This window comes from Mchenga conophoros, linkage group LG5 (assembly GCF_057382185.1).
Source record: "Mchenga conophoros isolate Kocher_MC1m ecotype Shallow Benthic linkage group LG5, M_conophoros_male_GT1.1, whole genome shotgun sequence".
NCBI classification, from domain to species: Eukaryota; Metazoa; Chordata; class Actinopteri; order Cichliformes; family Cichlidae; genus Mchenga; species Mchenga conophoros.
This window is the reverse complement of record NC_140530.1, coordinates 6902393-6920719: the sequence shown is the minus strand read 5'-3', so window position 1 is coordinate 6920719 and position 18327 is coordinate 6902393. Positions and strand designations below refer to the sequence as shown.

General features: G+C 39.6%; 2 protein-coding genes across 3 annotated transcripts; both read right to left on the bottom strand.

The window, feature by feature from the left end:
• Window positions 1-1509: 1509 nt before the first annotated feature.
• cdc42 (cell division cycle 42) lies at window positions 1510-13496 on the bottom strand. Of its 2 annotated transcripts, none has more exons than XM_085272972.1 (6): window positions 13390-13495; window positions 8696-8836; window positions 8174-8246; window positions 7881-7990; window positions 7306-7503; window positions 1510-3311 (listed from the first exon to the last, which is right to left on the bottom strand). In XM_085272972.1, exons 2-6 carry the CDS (start codon window positions 8798-8800, stop codon window positions 3222-3224), a joined length of 576 nt encoding a protein of 191 aa, XP_085129098.1. In that variant the 5' UTR covers window positions 8801-8836; window positions 13390-13495; the 3' UTR covers window positions 1510-3221. The 2 variants fall into 2 exon arrangements, with proteins under 2 accessions (XP_085129098.1, XP_085129099.1); XM_085272973.1 differs by lacking the exon at window positions 1510-3311 and adding an exon at window positions 4345-6051 and having other exon boundaries at window positions 13390-13496.
• A 601-nt stretch (window positions 13497-14097) lies between these two features.
• Window positions 14098-18219, bottom strand: snrpe (small nuclear ribonucleoprotein polypeptide E). Its single transcript, XM_085272974.1, has 5 exons — window positions 18018-18219; window positions 17068-17094; window positions 16902-16964; window positions 15732-15810; window positions 14098-14314 (listed from the first exon to the last, which is right to left on the bottom strand). Exons 1-5 carry the CDS (start codon window positions 18069-18071, stop codon window positions 14259-14261), a joined length of 279 nt encoding a protein of 92 aa, XP_085129100.1. The 5' UTR covers window positions 18072-18219; the 3' UTR covers window positions 14098-14258.
• Window positions 18220-18327: the final 108 nt, after the last annotated feature.

The window sequence follows — 18327 nt, the reverse complement described above, 5'->3', positions numbered from 1 at the left end:
TAAAATATGGCACTGGCTAGATGAAGTTTTGAAGGACATGGGTGATCTGTCATCCAGGTGACGATAGTCAAAGGAGCTTGAAAAGAAAGGGACCGGATTTCTGTAAGTTTCATGACGACATCTCACCTGCCATCCAAGAAACTTCTACAATCAAATGGTGGAGTTTCATGTATTTAAACCCTTAAGAGGGAAGTTGACCCACTATGTCTCTCTCTGTGTTTATACACCACTCTGCAATTATTAGTTATTATTAATCTCTGTCTCTCTTCCACAGTGTGTCTTTTATCATGTCTTCCTCCCCCCACCCACAGTTTTTCTTTCCCACTGTTGCCAAGTGCTTTCTCATAAGAGGTCGTCCGATTGCTGGAGTTTAGGTCTTTACAATATAAATAATACCTTTAATAATAATAATAATACCATGAATCCGGATGCTCCATCTGCCTGTAACTTTGCTGCAGGAATACATGAATTTCCCCAATGAGGGTTGTATCCTTCTAAATCACTTTGAGGTGACTGTTATTGAGATTTGGTGCTATATGAGCAAAAGCACGGCTGTTTTCCTTTAGATTTTTATATAATCTGAATTATTCAGATGTTGCCCTCTACTGGCCATTAAAATGAATGGAAGTTTAATGGATGGATAGCTGTAGCTGGGAGCTACAGCTATCTTTTTATATAGTCTATGGATAATTCTAATGCACACAAGCAAGGTAACGTCACAAGGTGTTAGTCACTGTAGTTTAATGGGGATGCTTGGTTTGTAGAAAAGAAACAAAAAAGGCTCCAATTAATATGCTATCTTACAAAAGGAAAAAATCCTACCTAGTCAAGTTGGTTTGTTGATCTCTCTTTGAGGCTGAACCTCTGGATCGAGTCACTAGAGTAACAGTGCACTTTCATTTTGAAAAGAATGAAAATCTGGCTAGACAGTTTAACTATGATCAGTATTTTAATTACAGGCCAAGTATTACAGAATAGCTTAATCAAAGTTGTCATGCTGGGAATCCTCCAAATATACAAGGGGCTATACTTTACTACCATGTAAGGTAAGACTTATGTAATGAGATGAATACTGTATGTAATGGAGACAACTTACATTTCCCCCTTCAATTTAAGAGCATCACCAATGATACATAGTTAAAAAAAAAACGGGCCATGAGTAGGAAAATGGTTTCGTCTCTCATCAGGATAACATGGTAACGTGCTAAGCGAAGTAGTTTTCAGCAGGTAAACACACACCTTCCCAACGTACGGACCTCTAAACTTAAATATTCTGACAATGCAATCCTGAAAATCTGTTCAAACCTGTCAACATAATTAATATTTTTTGTAATGATGCTTTAGGTTTTTGTAATGGGAAAAAACCCCCAAAACATTTCAGTGAACTTTTGTGGGCGTTTTGCAACATTTTCATTTATCAGCTTCGAATGAAGGATATAGACGATGGAGATGTGATTAGACAGCTCCACCTGCTGGCTGGAAAAACAAAGAACAGCAAGTGCAAAGTGGTAAAGGCAATTAAGGTATAAGTTTAATATTTTTGAAAAGAATGCATATACAAAGAACAAAGACTTTAGACAAAGCATTTGGTTTTGCACCAAAACAACAACAGGTTATAATAATAATTTTACTGACTTGGGCTGGACGTCGACCCAACTCTAAGCCACCAGTAAAGAAAAACAAGAACCAACCAATCACAAATAATCATTACCAAACAGTCTCGCTGCCATTGGAGGTTTTTATTCAGCTAAACCAATCAGAGGTTTACTTGGTATAAACTGGCGGGCGAGAGTTCAGATGAGTTCCGACCCCTAAAATGTAAAAGGAGTGAAAGTAACCTTTTTTATTCTAATATATATATATATATATATATATATATATATATATATATATATATGAATGAAATAATAATAAAAAAAAAACAACCAAAAAAAAAACAACAACACACAAACAGAAATGATAAAGAAAAACAGATTTTGGTAAAAACACCTGGAGCCTACATGAACATTGTGTGCCAGCTTACATTATAATTACATCTGTTAAACCTATCATTTAGAACAGAGACCAAGGCCGAGCTACATGCAGCGCCGTACAGTGTGAACAGGTACAACAGGCCTCACACCTCTGCCTGGATATGACGCACTACAGGAAGGCACCAAATTCTGACCTGGCACAGAAATCTGGTGAAAATTCACATTTGCTCATCTGTTGTCTGGCCAATAAGCATTCGTCATTTAACACAGTTGTCTCTGCTATGCCCGTTCTCAGTGTACGGTGATGACAATGTGAAAACAGTATTCTACTTGGTCCCTGGCAACGCATGAAGAACAACCGCTTGTTCTGCTAACACTGTTTAAGTTCCCTCCATCTAAAAGGCAAATTCCTGTGGTCGACTATGAGACCCATTACTAATGAATGCCTTTAGCTTTTCAAGTGATTTCCACACTCTTAAAAAGACTGCTACTCTGTACTGTGGAGGTAAGGCTTGATGGAGCCTTGACTGAATTACCGAGCTGTGTCAAACCCCCACGGTGTCCTAGTGGTTAAGAGCGCGTCTACTTGGAACATCGAGTAAATATCTCAGACTGTTTGAGGGATAAAGGAGGTGTTGGCAAACAAAATCAACAACACTACTCTGTTAGCATCTCTTGTGGTAGTGCTGAGTGAGAACATAGAGGGGGGCTGAGCAATGAGCGTGCTCGTCAACTGAGGCGACGGGAACAGCAGCATGAGCAGCTGCTAATTAAGCAGCTGGGAGGGGCTGGGGCTGGGCTTATGTCCACGAAACCTTTACATTGGCTGAAGACGACTACACGGCTGGACAGCTAGAACTCGATTAGGCCACAACACTGACTGAACTAATGAAATCAGCTATCCAAAGCTCGACAGAGGGATTTCTACTTGTGAGTATGCTTGGTATCTGGATCCCTGTCTGAGCCCTCACTGGGTTCTTGGCCATGTAACGTTCATGTTTTATCCCGAACTCAGACGCAGGGGTGAAGCTTGGTTGTTATTATTGCAGAGAATTATCTGAAACTTGGTAGGCTGTTTTCTTCCTAGTCTTCCACAAGGAAAACAATGCTGTCAAGCAGCCTTAGCAGAGCAAGGGAGGGGGGTTTGGGAGAGGCAGGGATGTATGTATTTAAAGACGTGTGTATTTCTGTGTGTGTGTGTGTATGCGTGAGTGAAGGGGGTGTGTGCTTTGGAAAGGTAGGAGCCTCTCATAGCAGCACACATTTGCGTTTCTTCTTGGGCTCTGGGGGCTCCAATGCAGCCAATATCGCCTCATCAAACACATTCTTTAGTCCTTTCTGTGAACAAAAACATACAAACAGAATGAGGGAGCAGCGCAAACACACACACACACACAGATTTAAAAGGAACAAAAAAAAAGATCTTGCAACAAAAGGCAGAAATGGCTTCAACTGGGGGGGGACAGTGAAAAAGCAAAACACACTGAAGGTAATTCAGAGGGGTTTCATAAGAAAGAGGGGAAGCTGGTGGGAATGCAAAGAAAAAGATAAAACAACAACAAAATTTCCAAGTAGGATCTGCAATGAACAAGTCAGGAGACTGTCATGTAGTGTTTCCCACAGAATCAGACAAATGACACAGGAGGTGCACCCGTGCTTTTTAAAATAATAGCACACATTCTCTGTGACAATAATACGCAAATATTGCTGCCTCTACATTAAACTCCTTAAAGCACATCTTTTAAGTAGAATAAAGTCTACTTTGACCAGCTGCAGTCCAGCATAGTTTAGTTGGAGTTTATCTGACTGCAGAACCAAACAATTGCATTACAGAATTTATATTATTAGTCTACATGCTTAGCAGTGACTAAATCGATCACACTGTAAATAAAAAATAATTACACACTATACTTAGTTAGCCATCAGCATCCCTGGAGTACCCTCCCAAGTAAAGTCTGTGTGTGGGAAACGATGTCTTGTGGTGTTTTCAGTGGTGTAAGCCAGATCAGGGATTAAGTGTCAAAAACACAAATCACATGCATGTCTGCATAGTGCAGCTGACCTGAGACAGCCGAAATCAAAGGCAAGTCAAACAAGCAAGTGGAGGAAAAACAGGACATAACCCTTGACATTACAACGGCAAACAAGAACTTTTTCTTGACTTCACTGGTTCATATTCCAAACACATGACCACAATCAAGCACTTGCCGAGTGCAAGAGGGGAACCTTTGTATTAACCCGAGCAGAACTGCTTACGTCATGAGCTCAGTCATGTGAGGTAACCAGAGCTGCACTGCGTTGCCTATCTCAGCTGACCAAACTACTAAATTCTTCTGACACGGCACTGAAAAAAGACGGAAGCCAGATGAGCGCAAGTTAAGTTGTCCTTTATTAATTCAGTTCACAAGTCATTTCACACAATTATAGCTTTTATTATTATATAGACTTCTAATACAACAATCTGTACCACAGGTAATGGCACACTGATGTTATATGTAGAGAAAGCGAAATAAGTCACTAAACACGGCTTGCAAGTATCATCAAGTGTGGCTTAGCTATAAAATAGATCAATGAGAGTACCATGACACCAGCACATAGCAATGTCTGCTGAGGTCAGACACTCCCATAGGTGACTTGAGCAGTTAAAAGCCCTGCGTGAGAAACCACAGTCACACTTCAGATTCTGATAAATTAAACATAACTGTAGAAGTATAAAAAATACTTTAGCATTAGAAATGGAAGCTCTGTTGAGTGTAAGCTCAATCTCAGCCTGTAAAGCCACCACCTTCACACGACTACTACTCGCACAGAGCAGAGAGAAGAGTCGAGGACCATCCCAAACAAAGGATGTATCCTTCTAGACACTAGCCACCTATTGTTAGACACAGGTCTTGTTAATAAGCTAAACTCAAGACGTTTTCACACACAAACCTTTCAGACGGTGTCACAATGAACCAGCTTTACCGACCCGGCTGTTTCAACACAGTGTGTGAATGACTGTCAATGTACACAGCTGCTGCTCTTGCTGTGCTATTTATTCACATTTTATTATTGTATGATTTTAATATTGGTGTTAGGCTTATTTCTGCTTTCTCTTTAATTTGAAATTACAAACAAACAATGTGAAAAGTAAAACAGATGACCTGTAGCACTCTGACATAGAGAGTGGAAAGTTGTCTGCAGACTGTGTCAACAGCCTACAGACAGCAGTGAGTAAACAGCACTGCACAGATGTGTGAGTTCTTAGTTTGTATTTTCTAGCTAGTTTTGCTCTATTCTTTTTCCATTTGTATTTTAAAAAGGAAAGAAGACTGCTGGTGCTACTACATTCAGCACCCTAACATTATGTGTCTGGAGCACTATAAACTACAGAAAGTGACACGTTTAAAAAAATGTGGTCACTGACTGCGATCAATTTTCAGTGGCTCTTAAATACACACACAATAATGTTTAATCTCATCTTTTAGAATGAGTTCAATTCAGAGGCGTGGTGGCGTTTAAGTCCATGTTAGAATGAAGGAGGTATCTGTGTGCAGAATTTATCCTTCCAGAAAGGACAACTGTGTTTGACTGTCCAGAGTTCATGTGTGAAAACAGTTTAAGACACAGAGTGGTCCAAGAATTAGGATGTGAAATGATGCAGGTGGTCACACTAATCCAGAAGAAAAATATGAAGATATGATGCCGAGTAAACCAAATTAGAAAAGGCAACAAGTATTTTTAAGTGCAGAAAGGCCTCTGGTTAGTTTAACAAGCCACAGAACAAAGATGAGAAACGCAATCTTGATGCAGAGTAGAGCAGCAGTGTGAGTATCAAACTGGTGGATCTGTTAATAGATGGCTGAGATTGAGACAGATGAGAGTTTTAAGCAGCAAATGCAGAGAGAGAGAGAGAAAATGGGAAGGAGGAGAGAAGTGGAGCAAGGGAACGAAAAACGGATAAACAGCAATGACAGGAAGAAGACATGAGCGATGTGGCACAGAAAGTTTAAAATAAACAACATTTCCTCTTTCTTTGCGTCTCAGGCGGCTCTAGGGCAGCTAGGATAGCTTCGTCAAAAACATTCTTCAGCCCTCGCTATGACGACAGGAAGAGCGGGAAGAGAACAAGAGTGCAATTAGCAGAGCAAACACAGAGAGAGAGACCAAAGAAGAGGAGGAGAAGAAGAGGAACATGGCAGAGTGAGGAGGAAGGTTTCATAGCATAAAGACCAGGAGTGCCGTGCAGCCGTGTCAACACTGAATGAAGACAAGGAAGTTGTTTAACAGGGGGCTGAAAGTGAGCTGGGGACCTGGGTGTTGAGATCCCCAACAGGAAACAGGAAATGACATCAGCAGCTATGCAACTTTTGTGCCAGTGAGATAGGGGGGAGTACAGGAAGGAAGGAGCAGAGCAGGGAGGTGGGGGCACCCCAGCTTTATCAACACTATTGTTCAGAATCAGAGATCCAAGTCACCTGCTCTCCTCCGAGTCATGCTTACTGTGCTTCAGTTTCTAACAGTTATGCATCAACGCCAACACAAACAAACTCGGGACATAACTGAGCAGGTAAAGCCTTTAAAGGCACTGACTGATTTAGTCAACACAAGCACTCAATAATACAACATTAAATCTACCACAGAGAAGTCAAGCGCTCCTAAATTTGACACGAAGCCCACTGTCTACCTTTGGTCCTCTTTAGAAACAGTGCAAAAAAACCAAACAAACAAACAACTAACTAGCAGCAGGTTTGCCTTCATAAACTAGAAACATTTTACTTTGCCATTTAGTCAAAATGCTGACACAATAATGTGTTTGTGCCTGTTCTATTACTGCAAACACCATCAGCTGATCCCAGGAGCGATTGCTGGTCCATGATGTGGTGTAAAGCCCACAGGCTTTAACAAGCACATATACTGGAGAGGTTTGCAAAACATGAACTCTCTCCTTCCTACGCTTTAATCGCTTTAGGTCTGCTCACCCAGAATCCTAAACTCTAACATTTAGTGCATTTGCTTAAAATCCACCCCACTGTTAAGAAAAGTTGGCTAATCTACCATGTGACTATGCTCAAGACCAGTGCAGCTGAATAAGTAACAGTTTACCTAAATGAAGGTCTGCTTACTGTAGCAAGGATCATTTCCAACTAGCAACATCAGTGAACCCACAAGGTACATCAATTACCAAGATCAAACCAGCATGCAGAACAAACATGCACAGGACAGTGGGGGTACAGGCATGTTCCTCTTTCCTCCACTTTCTTAGTTCTTGCCACTGAAGTATCCATCATACTCGTCTCTGAGAGTGTGTGTGCGTGACTGTAAATCTTTTATATCCAAGTATATACAGTACCTGTGTGAGGGCTGAGCACTCCACATATTTCACAGCCTTGAGATCTCTTGCCAGCTTCTCGGCTGTCTCCGGAGTAATGGGCTTTTGCTTGTTCTTAGCCAGCTTCTCTATAGTGGAGGGATCATCTCGCAAGTCAATCTGAGTCCCAACTAGAAGGAAGGGCGTCTTTGGACAGTGGTGGGTGATCTCGGGAACCCACTAAATGGACAAATACAAGAGTCAGCACAATACCACACATGTGCGGAATACCGGGGGTTTTTCTTATTAAACAAAATTAGGAAAATGTTAATTTTATTTTAAAAATTTGAAGAGAGCCCTTTATTTTAACCCTTTTTTAAGGCATTTGCATCCTCAGACAAGCACTGCATTTTTAACCAAGTTCCCTTCCCTCTGGCTTTTTGTACTAAACGGCTAATTAGTACTGTACCTGCCAGTAAAATTTGAGCAACCCATAATTCATCATTTTTACAAAATAAACAATATTCAGTATATATTACACAGTATGAAACAAACTGTTACAACATGTTCATTTTTACACTAACAGAAAAACACCAAAATGAGCAGGTCACACTTACCTTTTCTTTTACATTTTCAAAGGAGGATGGGGACACGACAGAGAAACAGACGAGGAAGACATCTGTCTGGGGATAACTCAGAGGTCGTAACCTGTCGTAATCTTCCTGACCTGGAGAAGCCACACAAAAATTATATTTAACTCGATTGTTTGAAAGCACAACTCTGACTGAAAGAAAACATCACACAAACTCTACATTTACTAAAGCTCCCCTGTGGCTGCAGTGTGAAGACAGACAAGCTGCTTCTGAAAGCATGATTCCTACTTTATAATAGAAAGTGAAATGTAACATACCTGCTGTATCAAACAAGCCCAGAGTGTAGGGCTCACCTCCAATCATTACAGTTACAGCATAGTTATCAAACACCTGCAACACACAGACCAAAATCAGCTCAGCCACTCATAACGCAATAGAACTAAAGATACAGTTATAGACACATTTATTTACACTACAGAGCTGAGAAATAATATATTCAAATTGCTCGTCTATTACTCTTATTCAACATCCTTCAAATAAACCATATTCCAGCAGGTTCTTCGACCTGATTGTGTGTTTGTAAAGCTGCATACAGAACACAACTTTGATCACGTACTTAGTGGTCAAGGCCAATTAGTCAACAATAGCAAACATCCTGTTCAGACCTCTGCAGGATCAACGGAAACATGCAAACAGCATTGTATGTACTCAAACTCCAAACTCCAGCTGAATCTTCTGTAAATTGTGCAACAAGCAAATATAAACTCACGTGCGTGTGGTTCGCTGAACATGTGGTAACTAAAACATTTAAAATCTAATATAGAGATTGACGCACTTACCGTAGGTACATATTCAGAGGGAAACTTGTTTGTGGTGTAAGAGATGAGCAGGCAGGTTTTACCCACGGCACCATCACCAACTACAACACACTTAATGGTCTGCATAGCTGTGTGTTACAGTCTTTGCTACTCATTCAAGATCTGGAAAAGAAAAGAGGCACATTTAATAATTTACTTTTTGGCTGAACAACTTTCACAGACATACCACAGATAAATTTTAAAATATCATCTTTGATCATTATTATTTTACTCTACATTATACATGTGGACTTCTGATAGGAGCATTTTGTTTGAGGTGAGCTCATATTAGGAGAAAAATGCATGGACCAAGGACTAGCCATTTTTTTGTAAGCTGAGTACCAGATGGCATTTTTCATTATTTGTAAAAGACAAAATGTTGGTTAAGAACTTTTTACCTAAACTCTGACTACAAATCGTGATTTACTTGCCACAGGAAGTGAAGTGAAAACCAGTAACCTCCACTAACTACGGGAATTAAACTGGAAAGGCTCCAATGAGCTTTTTACAGTTAATGGACTGAGGGTCAGTACAGCTTAACAACTGGACACAGCACAGGCCTGCTTCACACAAATGAAGGAAGGAAACATGAAAGGAAATTTGGGAAAAAAGGGAAAACATCAGCTGGCGCAGTCTCTCTTCCCCATATGGCCCAAGAAACAGATCAGACTCAAAAACACTAATGGTGGCTTCATGCTCTTATTTTATTTGTTTTAATTTGTTATACAAAATTAGAAACTAAAACATCAAACATGAATGTAGTGTAGATGTGAACACAACTCCAAGAGTAAAGCTAACCTACAAAGTTCTTTCTGTCTGTTATCACAGGAAAAGCTCAAATTGCACAAATAAAAGAAACAACAAATCTGTTCTATTCAGTTGTGATAGTGAGCCAGTAGGAACACCACCAAGGCTCTACCTACACTGACGTGTTTTATTGTTGAAACCAACACACATATTAACATGTCAGAACGTCCACATTACAAGATGCACACGGGCTCATTATATATATGTTATTAAGCTAATGTATTTGCACTACTTTTCTTCCAGCTTAGTGTGAATTCTTCACTTGTTGCCATTATGGCCATTCTAATTTGCATTTTCCTCCGCTCTCAGTTTCACTTTGTTTGCACCCACTAACACACTAAGAGTGGAGCAGACAGTGCGCATAAAAATGAGGACAGGAAGACTCGACTAGGAAACAATTTGTTATGTAACTTTAAGTGAAATAAAAACTTACCAACAAGTGATTTATGAAAAGGAACCAGACTAAGCCAACAAAGAAAATTAATTGATGGGGCTGATGCTTTGCTGTTATGCTAACTGAGTCACTGACAGGCATATAGGAGGTTGAGGCACTCCTGATATATTAGGCTATCGTAGATATTTAATATCACGTTCTACGTAGAGATGGGAATCTCAACCAAAAGAACTATTCAATATTCATTGACAGTCATTTGATGGTTCTTCAACAATCATCATCCATCTCAAACCACTTCTAAATGACTATGTATAGCTTTAACTACAGCTTTTGCTTGACTTCATCTGCTCGTCTTTTTTGCTTTTATTTCTAAAGCTGTCTGTCTTTCCATGTTTCTTGGTAAGTAGTGTATAACGTCACAGCAGTACTTTCTTGGTCTGACAACATTGTTCAGTGTGTGCCTGATTTTAGAGACAACGCACTGTATGTTGTACACAAGCAACACTGTTCCCCCATTTCTCCTCTGTAAGTTACAGTCTGTCAGTGCTAAGCCACTGCAGAGCTCTGCAGCACAGTGTGGGGGTGGGGATGTCATTGAGAGAAGCATGAGGGACAAAACTGCAGGCACCAAACGCTACAGTGTTTAACACAGAAACAGAACCTGCTAAAACAGGTGCCCAACTAACAACCCAAATATCTTCAACATACCACTCCTTTTCAAAAAAGGCTTTTACATTAGACCTGTAAGTTTTTTTCCCTGTCATCATCAGTGCAATACCTGCTACAGATTTATGTGATTTCTACCACTATGCCACTGCATATGTCTAATGCATATGTCATTGTTTAAAATGCCTTATAAGTCTTTAATGATTTATTCCAGCAATTAGAGCACAATCAAATGAAGTTGTCCACTTCTAATAATGAACATTTCTAAACCAAAAATCATTTCCCCACACGTGTACCATTTTCTGAGCACAAGTCAAATCTCCCCTTATTAACAAAAACCTCATCACAAAATACAACATGTTTCTATCCAGTATGTTGTTATAATACAACAATGTTTAACACAATTACAGCTGTTAAATATCTAATTGAATGGAGCTGTACGTGCTAATGGAGCTTACCCATTACCGCAAGTGCATCATATGAGCAGCTAGCATTACCGGAAACTGAACAATGGGCGCTTCCGGCTGGAAATTCTCCAGGTGTGATGCAATACAGGGCAGTTCTTTTAGGAGGGATTTTATAAAATAATGTGAATAATGTGAATAATATGTAAAAACAAAAAAATTGACCATACGTACATTGCCTGAAAATACTGAATTGTAATGCTGAACTATAAATGCTTGTCTGTTCATGTGAATTTGTTAATGTTGTGATAACTGTTTCATGTGTGTCACAATGCTACACAGCAGTTTTCTCAGTATAAACAAAAATTTGGTGCCACCAAAGAGTCTGGCCTTTCAAAGTAAAATCACCAGGACACAAGACTAAAAAACAGAGACTAAGTTGGCTTTGATTTTTTTCAAGTTTAAATCATTTTGTAAAAACACATACCGGTACCCTACAATAATAACAGGAAAATGCACAGACTTGTAAGTAAGGTCAAACAGACATGCAAAACTTGATTAATCAGAGTACATATGTTATCAAGGTTGATCCCAAAAAATCTATATATAAAGCAACTGCATTATGCCGCATCTTGATCCTAAAAGTGAAGACACTCCATTTGGCTGGGATTACACTCCTGCGTAGATGTACGTGCAAACTGCTGCAGACACCATGGACAAGTAACAGGCGGTATCTGATCATGTTCTAGTCCACTTAGAGTACACACCACTGGTTTATCAACAAACTGACAGATTTCTGTCTCCGAAAACCAAGAACACTGTTATTACAGATGTTGGCAGATGAATCAAGCATAACACTTATCGACAACATTCCAACGCACATCATCAAGGAGAACTGTGCCTTAGGACCAAGTCAACTAATTACTGACTAAGAGAAAGTGCCACTGTCTTCAGCAATTCTTTGGTTGGTGAATACATGGTCAATTTCACTGTACAATGAACACCGTGACATCCATGAAACACAGTAGTGTATGAACACAAGTATTTTACTGTGTGTCCCATCAATCTGAATAAAAATCTCAACTCATCTTGTAAAAGTAAAAAATATAAATCTAAGTGTAACAATGTAGTAAGCCAACGGCAATGGGCACCAAAGGATGACTGCAGCTGCATTAATGCCGCCAGACTTAATCCTCACATTTGTGTTTGTAGGCCAGCCAGCACTAACTGCAGCCCTGCTTAAATACTAATAGCGAAAGCGGCTCAACTGAGCCTGATAACAGTTTCCAAATATTTAGCTGCCATACTGAAATGGACTCTGTATAATTTGCGATTTTGTATGTTCGGGTCAGCTAATCCTCTGAGCAGTGTGGATTTATTTTAAAGCAGACACTTATGTCATCTACATGATCAAATATCAGTACATTTAAACACAAACCGGTAATGATCGTTACGTTGGAGGTATTTCCTTAAGGATTGGTCATAACTTCCTTCTAATTTCCACTGATACATGTACGTACTTCCGCACGTTGGGGGGGAAAGAATGTTACCCTCTGATTCTTGACAAAAACAGACCTCAATCATGTGTATTTTTGATCTGACATCACCGACCCGAAATCTCAAACTAGACTTTGTCTTCCGTTGAGTTTATAACATGTTTAACTACGCAGCCGCGAGTGGTGTGCCAAGCTGTTAGAATCAGCATGTAAATATCCTATTATGGAACATTTTACCTCACACTTGAGAGATAACTACCACTTAAAGATCTGTTAGCTTGGTAGCATTAGCCATATATTTCGGCCACATCCTCGGCCTCAGTCTGGCCTAATTTCCTGCCCGCTGTTAAAACGATAAACTTACAACTGATCCCCTATTTTTACAGGGTCAGTGTTATGAATCTTTTCCTTAGTACCCAGACATTACGCTTTCCATCTATACGATGGGACTATGCTGTCTACAAAATCACAACTTAACCAAACTCTTGTTATGCTCGTTTATTCTGTTTGTTAACCCACTTACCGCGTACCGTAACTAGTCAATTCTTAGGTTCGTCACCAACTTATCTTAATAACAAAGAGGTGTTTTATTTTATCATTACAACATCAGAACCACCAATTAAAAAACTTGCATGTTCTTTATGAGTAACTCCAGGAGCTCGATTTACACACCGGTCTAACGATAGACACCCTGCCTGTTTCGCTAGCTAACTACTGTCCTCCCCAATTAGCTTGCGAGCTAACGAGCTGTGCTAAGCTTAGCGGATGCTGTTGCTGAATGAGTCTGATAAACTGCTGATTACAATCAGTGTTAGGAATTCATATTATACAGTAAAGTGACAAGAGTTAGACCTAAACATTACCCAAAAGAATAAATAGTAATAAGAAACGAGCAAAAAATTTCCATACCGTATCCTCTATTTGTGTCTTTACGCCGGGCGTTGGCAGCTCCGTGCTAGGGGTTTCCCAGTCAACAGAACAGGGACACGTTGAGCTGCGTAGCGACTAACTACGTAATTACGTTAATCAATTTGCCTACATTAAGGCTCATTTTCTGAGGCCAAAAGCTAAAATGGTATTATTGTTTAAACCAAGTAGTGTGTGGTTCCAGTAAATTAATAACCTGATTTTATAACTTTTCAACATAACATTCAAGATCAACATTCACAGCATCTGTGTCGTTTGCTAATCAGACCAGTAGATACAGCATTTACTGTATAAAGTACATTGCCTAATTTGTTTCAATTTATATTCTCCCTGCATTTAGTAAAATAAACAAGCTATACACTACTTACAAAACGTACATATACATTAAGTAGTCTGCACTCATAATTTGGGCATGCACCCAAGTTCTGCCCTAATTTTCTTTGTAGCAGTTCTGTACTATGTACAGCATAGAAAAGTTACACGAGGAAGCACATGTTCATTTTCTGTATTTCACACACAATAACGCCTGCACTTACAAGACAGACGTATTAAATGCAACTGCGCCGCTGCAGTGCATTTGACCTATATACGTGCACTGCAATAGTTCTGTCTGCCACTAGACGGCAGCACAGTCCATTAAACCAAAACACATCTAGAGTCTGAAACACTAAAAAGTTAACAGAGAACAACTGTAAGAAAAAAAAAAACCTTTATTCTCCAAACAGATCCATGTGGTAGAAAGAAACAATTACAATATTCATGTCATAAACACAAACACTTAATCTCTGAAGAAAAACAAAAACCAATTTCTTCTACAAAAGTTGAAGTTTGTAGACATCTCCATTCTCGCCTCAGTTGGACACACTCTGCAGCAAGGTAATGTTGTCTCCCTTCAACATGATCCTCCCTGGGCAACACAGAAAAGAATGAAGGAGAGATCAAAGCTAAATTAGAACAGAACTGCCAGATGCTGGACAAGGGGAGGCACAAAGTGTCTGTTCACTTTCAGACAAAGCACCATGCCCCCATCAACGCTGGGTAAAGGTAATGTGAAATCTAACATCAGTATAAAGTGGATCAGTAGCCAGGGGCATGATGCAACAACAGAGCAATCCTCACCAACCACCTACAGTCCCCAACAAACACACACACAAAAATCCAAGAGTTGATTTCATTTACAATCCCAACTGCAAATAAGTTGTGATGCTGTGTAAATTGTAAATTAAAAACAGAATAAAATGACTTGTGTGTGTGTGTATGTATATATATATATATATGTGTATATATATATATATATATATATATATATATATATATATATATATATATATATATATATATATATATATATATATATATATATATATATATATATATATATATATACACACACACACATACATACACACACACCTATGGTCAGGTCCTCAGGCAGCACTGCGTTAAAATCAGACATAAGATAAGACAACCTTTATTAGTCCCACACGTGGGAAATTTGTTATGATTCTGTTATGGAAATCAGTGTCTGTGAACACAGCTCACTGTGCCATCCACAAATGCAGGTTGAAAGCCATATGTGAACATGATCCAGAAATTCCAGTCTGGGCCAAAGTTCATTCAAAATGAACTGAGAAAAAGGGGAAAACTGATCTGTGATCAGATGATTCAAGATTTTTGGAAAAAATGAACTCTGGACTAAAGAGGAGGGGGACCATCTGCCTTATTATCAGTGTTCAGTTCATAAGCCTGCATCTCCGATGGTGGATTTATGCTTATGGAATTGACAGTTTGCAGGTGTGGAAAGACAGCAGTGCTGAACGTTGTATACAGGCTTTAGAACAACATTTATATATATAATCCTGATGACGTCAAGACAACGCTAGACCGCATAGCACAGCTATTAAAACAGCATGACTTCGTAGCAGCAGAGTCCAGCTGCAGAATTGACCTGCACTTTCACCATTTGAAAACATTTAGTACGTCACGAAACAGAAAATGCACCAAAGCAGACTGACGATTGTCTTGAAATTCTTACATGTGTTGTGTGTTTGTATTTTGCTTCTTTGTTTCAAATCACTGTAAGTGTTTTTAATTACACTTTACATAGCATCCCAACATTTTCAGAATTGGGTTTGCAGTTTCTGGGATATGCAGGACAACTGTTTTTCAAAAATCCCTGAGAAACAACAATGTCTTGATGACACACAATTTTTCTTCATTCTTACCTTTCACAGTCAACCTTCCTAAAAATAATAAAGTAAAATAAAGTAAAGTAAATAAAGTAAAATAATAAAACAGCTTTACAAAAAGTGATGCACTCTTACCCAATGGTTTTCTGTTCTTAGTCTTCATGTGGACTTCCTCAGCATCGTCTAGAACCAGATTCATGTACTCATCGAAACCCTAAGGCAATGAGACACAAGACAACAAAAGTGAGTCACATTGGTTTAACTAGAACTTGTACATGCCTGATCTCACAGAAAGTTCAGCCTGAGTGGAAATGTTACTCATAGATCAGGCCATTTCAAGTTAGACCAAATCATTTTAAGCCATGCTAGGATATAATGTGGCCATACAGGGGAACAGCAAGTGACAAAGGTTTGTTCCCAGTGAGAGCTTGTTTCTATCTAGATAGCAACACGCACATGGTGAAGATGACTTCTTTGATTTCTTTGGTGTGTATAACACATTTCAGCCACTGCTACTTAGAGAAGGCTAAAGGGAATGCGAGTAAACAGTATGTAAAACTGGGCAGTGCTCGGTGTCAAAATGATGACATGGTACAGGAGCTCCACAGGGAACTGAGCCATCTCCACTCCTGTTCACCTTGCAGACCTTACTTACCACAAAACTAATAATTCTGCAGTGGTCAGATGCATCAATGATGGGCAGAATGAGTACAGAGCACTAATGGATGATTTGGTGGAGTTGTCAGAGAGGAATCAGCTGTTTCTGAATGTGAATAGGACCACAGAGATGACAGACTGACAGAAGAAAATGGGTGGCTATACCACCTCTGTCTATCCTGGGACAGAATGCTAATGTGGAGGAGGAGGACAAGTACCTGGTCATCCACACTGACAACAGGCTGAACTGGAAGACTAAGGTTGAGGCTGTATACAAGAAGACACACTGTGACACCAAATAAGTGGATAAACTGATCAGGAAGGCTGGCTCTGTGACTGGCTGCCAACTGGACACATTTGAACGTGTGTTACAGAGGGTGGTTACTGAGGCTCAGATTATGCTTCAGTGGGAAATCTGCATTGTAGCTTACAACATAACCAGAAATCCCCTTTAACCCTATGCCATAACCTTCCACATAACCTGACGTGCACCTCCTGAGGAATCTGCCTGCCAGGTCAAAGCAGCCCGCCACAACTGACTGGCCTGGAAGGTTACGACGTAGGGCTAAGAGGGGTTTCCACACTGCCCATCAACATCAAGCTTTATAAACTGACCAAGAACATGGAGAAAGGTTGTATGTTACTTACGATAATGCAGCCTTCTATCCGCATGTTCACCTGTTCATACAACCAAACCTGGATCCGTGAGCGCTGGGAATGAGAGAGAGAATAAACTGAATACAGTTTTATCTTCAAAATTACCAGAAAACAAAACTAATCAGAAGGATGCACGAAAAAGTTAAAAGCTACTTACATTTTGCAGGTACCTGAAAATGAGATTCTGACAACCACAGTCAAGGACATACACACAGACTCAAGTTCAACATGTTTATAGTTAAAATGTGCACATATGTTGTTAATGGTTATATTTGCATTTAGTCCAAGTTATTGGAAATGTGATTCAGAGTCAGAGTTTGGGTCAGGGGTTCTTCCTGGCTTAAAATTGGCTTTTCGGCTTCATATCTTGAGAGCAAACTTTATTTTCCCCTGATCCTTTTGTAAATAAAAATCTGTTTAACAAATAATTAAAATATAGTTACATTTATTTTTGTCATTATTTTAGGTTTAGGTAATTCTTACATCATATTAGCAGTAATATCAGTTGCTGGGATTCCCATAAGAGACCATGTAAACGTGGATCGATAGCAAATCAAAGAAAACACTACCAAGTTTCACTAACAATTAACTAATTATATTTTTAAAATATTTGAGAAGATGAAAGTAATTCCAGTTTTATAGCTATTAACTGTCAAAACACTTTCGTTAGGTAAGTATTCCGTAACTTCCTCACTCTCCCACATCATATTATATTTTGGTGTTAATAACTATCGATTGGTGGGCCTAAAACCCTCCATATGGTATCATATTGAGTAGGTTGAAGGCAGAAATTAGCCTCTTTTGCGTTTAGCTATAACACGGAACCACAGAGCCGGTGTTTCCCCGGGATTAACGCGGCTAAGTCTATACACTGGCTTTCTGACTGCATTTCAATAAAACACATTTTTTTTCTGCAAACATATTTCATACCCGCGCGACTTCTCTGGGTGAAACTGGTCTTCAAAAAAGCTTACATGCCTTGTAAAACTCCTCTCCTCACATGAGTGACTACAAATGTTTACGAATGACTAAATGTTAGCCTAGCTACTAAGCTATTGTAGCAACCAATTCAACCGCGCAGCGTCGTCCTGCAATACAAAAGGATACAATGGGCTGCACCATAACCTTCTGGACCTTCTGTCCTTGTCCTCTGTATGCCATTCCTCCAACTAATTACCAGCTGTAGGTATATGCTGAAAAAAATTGCACCTTTTGTTAAAAGAGTGCACTACAACGAAACTCTCACGTTGTGAGACGTCTTCAATGGCGGGTTTCCTTTCGCGTGCTCTGCCAGCACGGAGGTCTTGTGATGTGAAAGAGCGCCCCTGTGGGTGGGAGGTCACTATAAAAACACTAGAACAAATCAACGTTTATAACCTCGCGAGAACATACCTGTGCAAGTTTGCGGGCAGCGTAA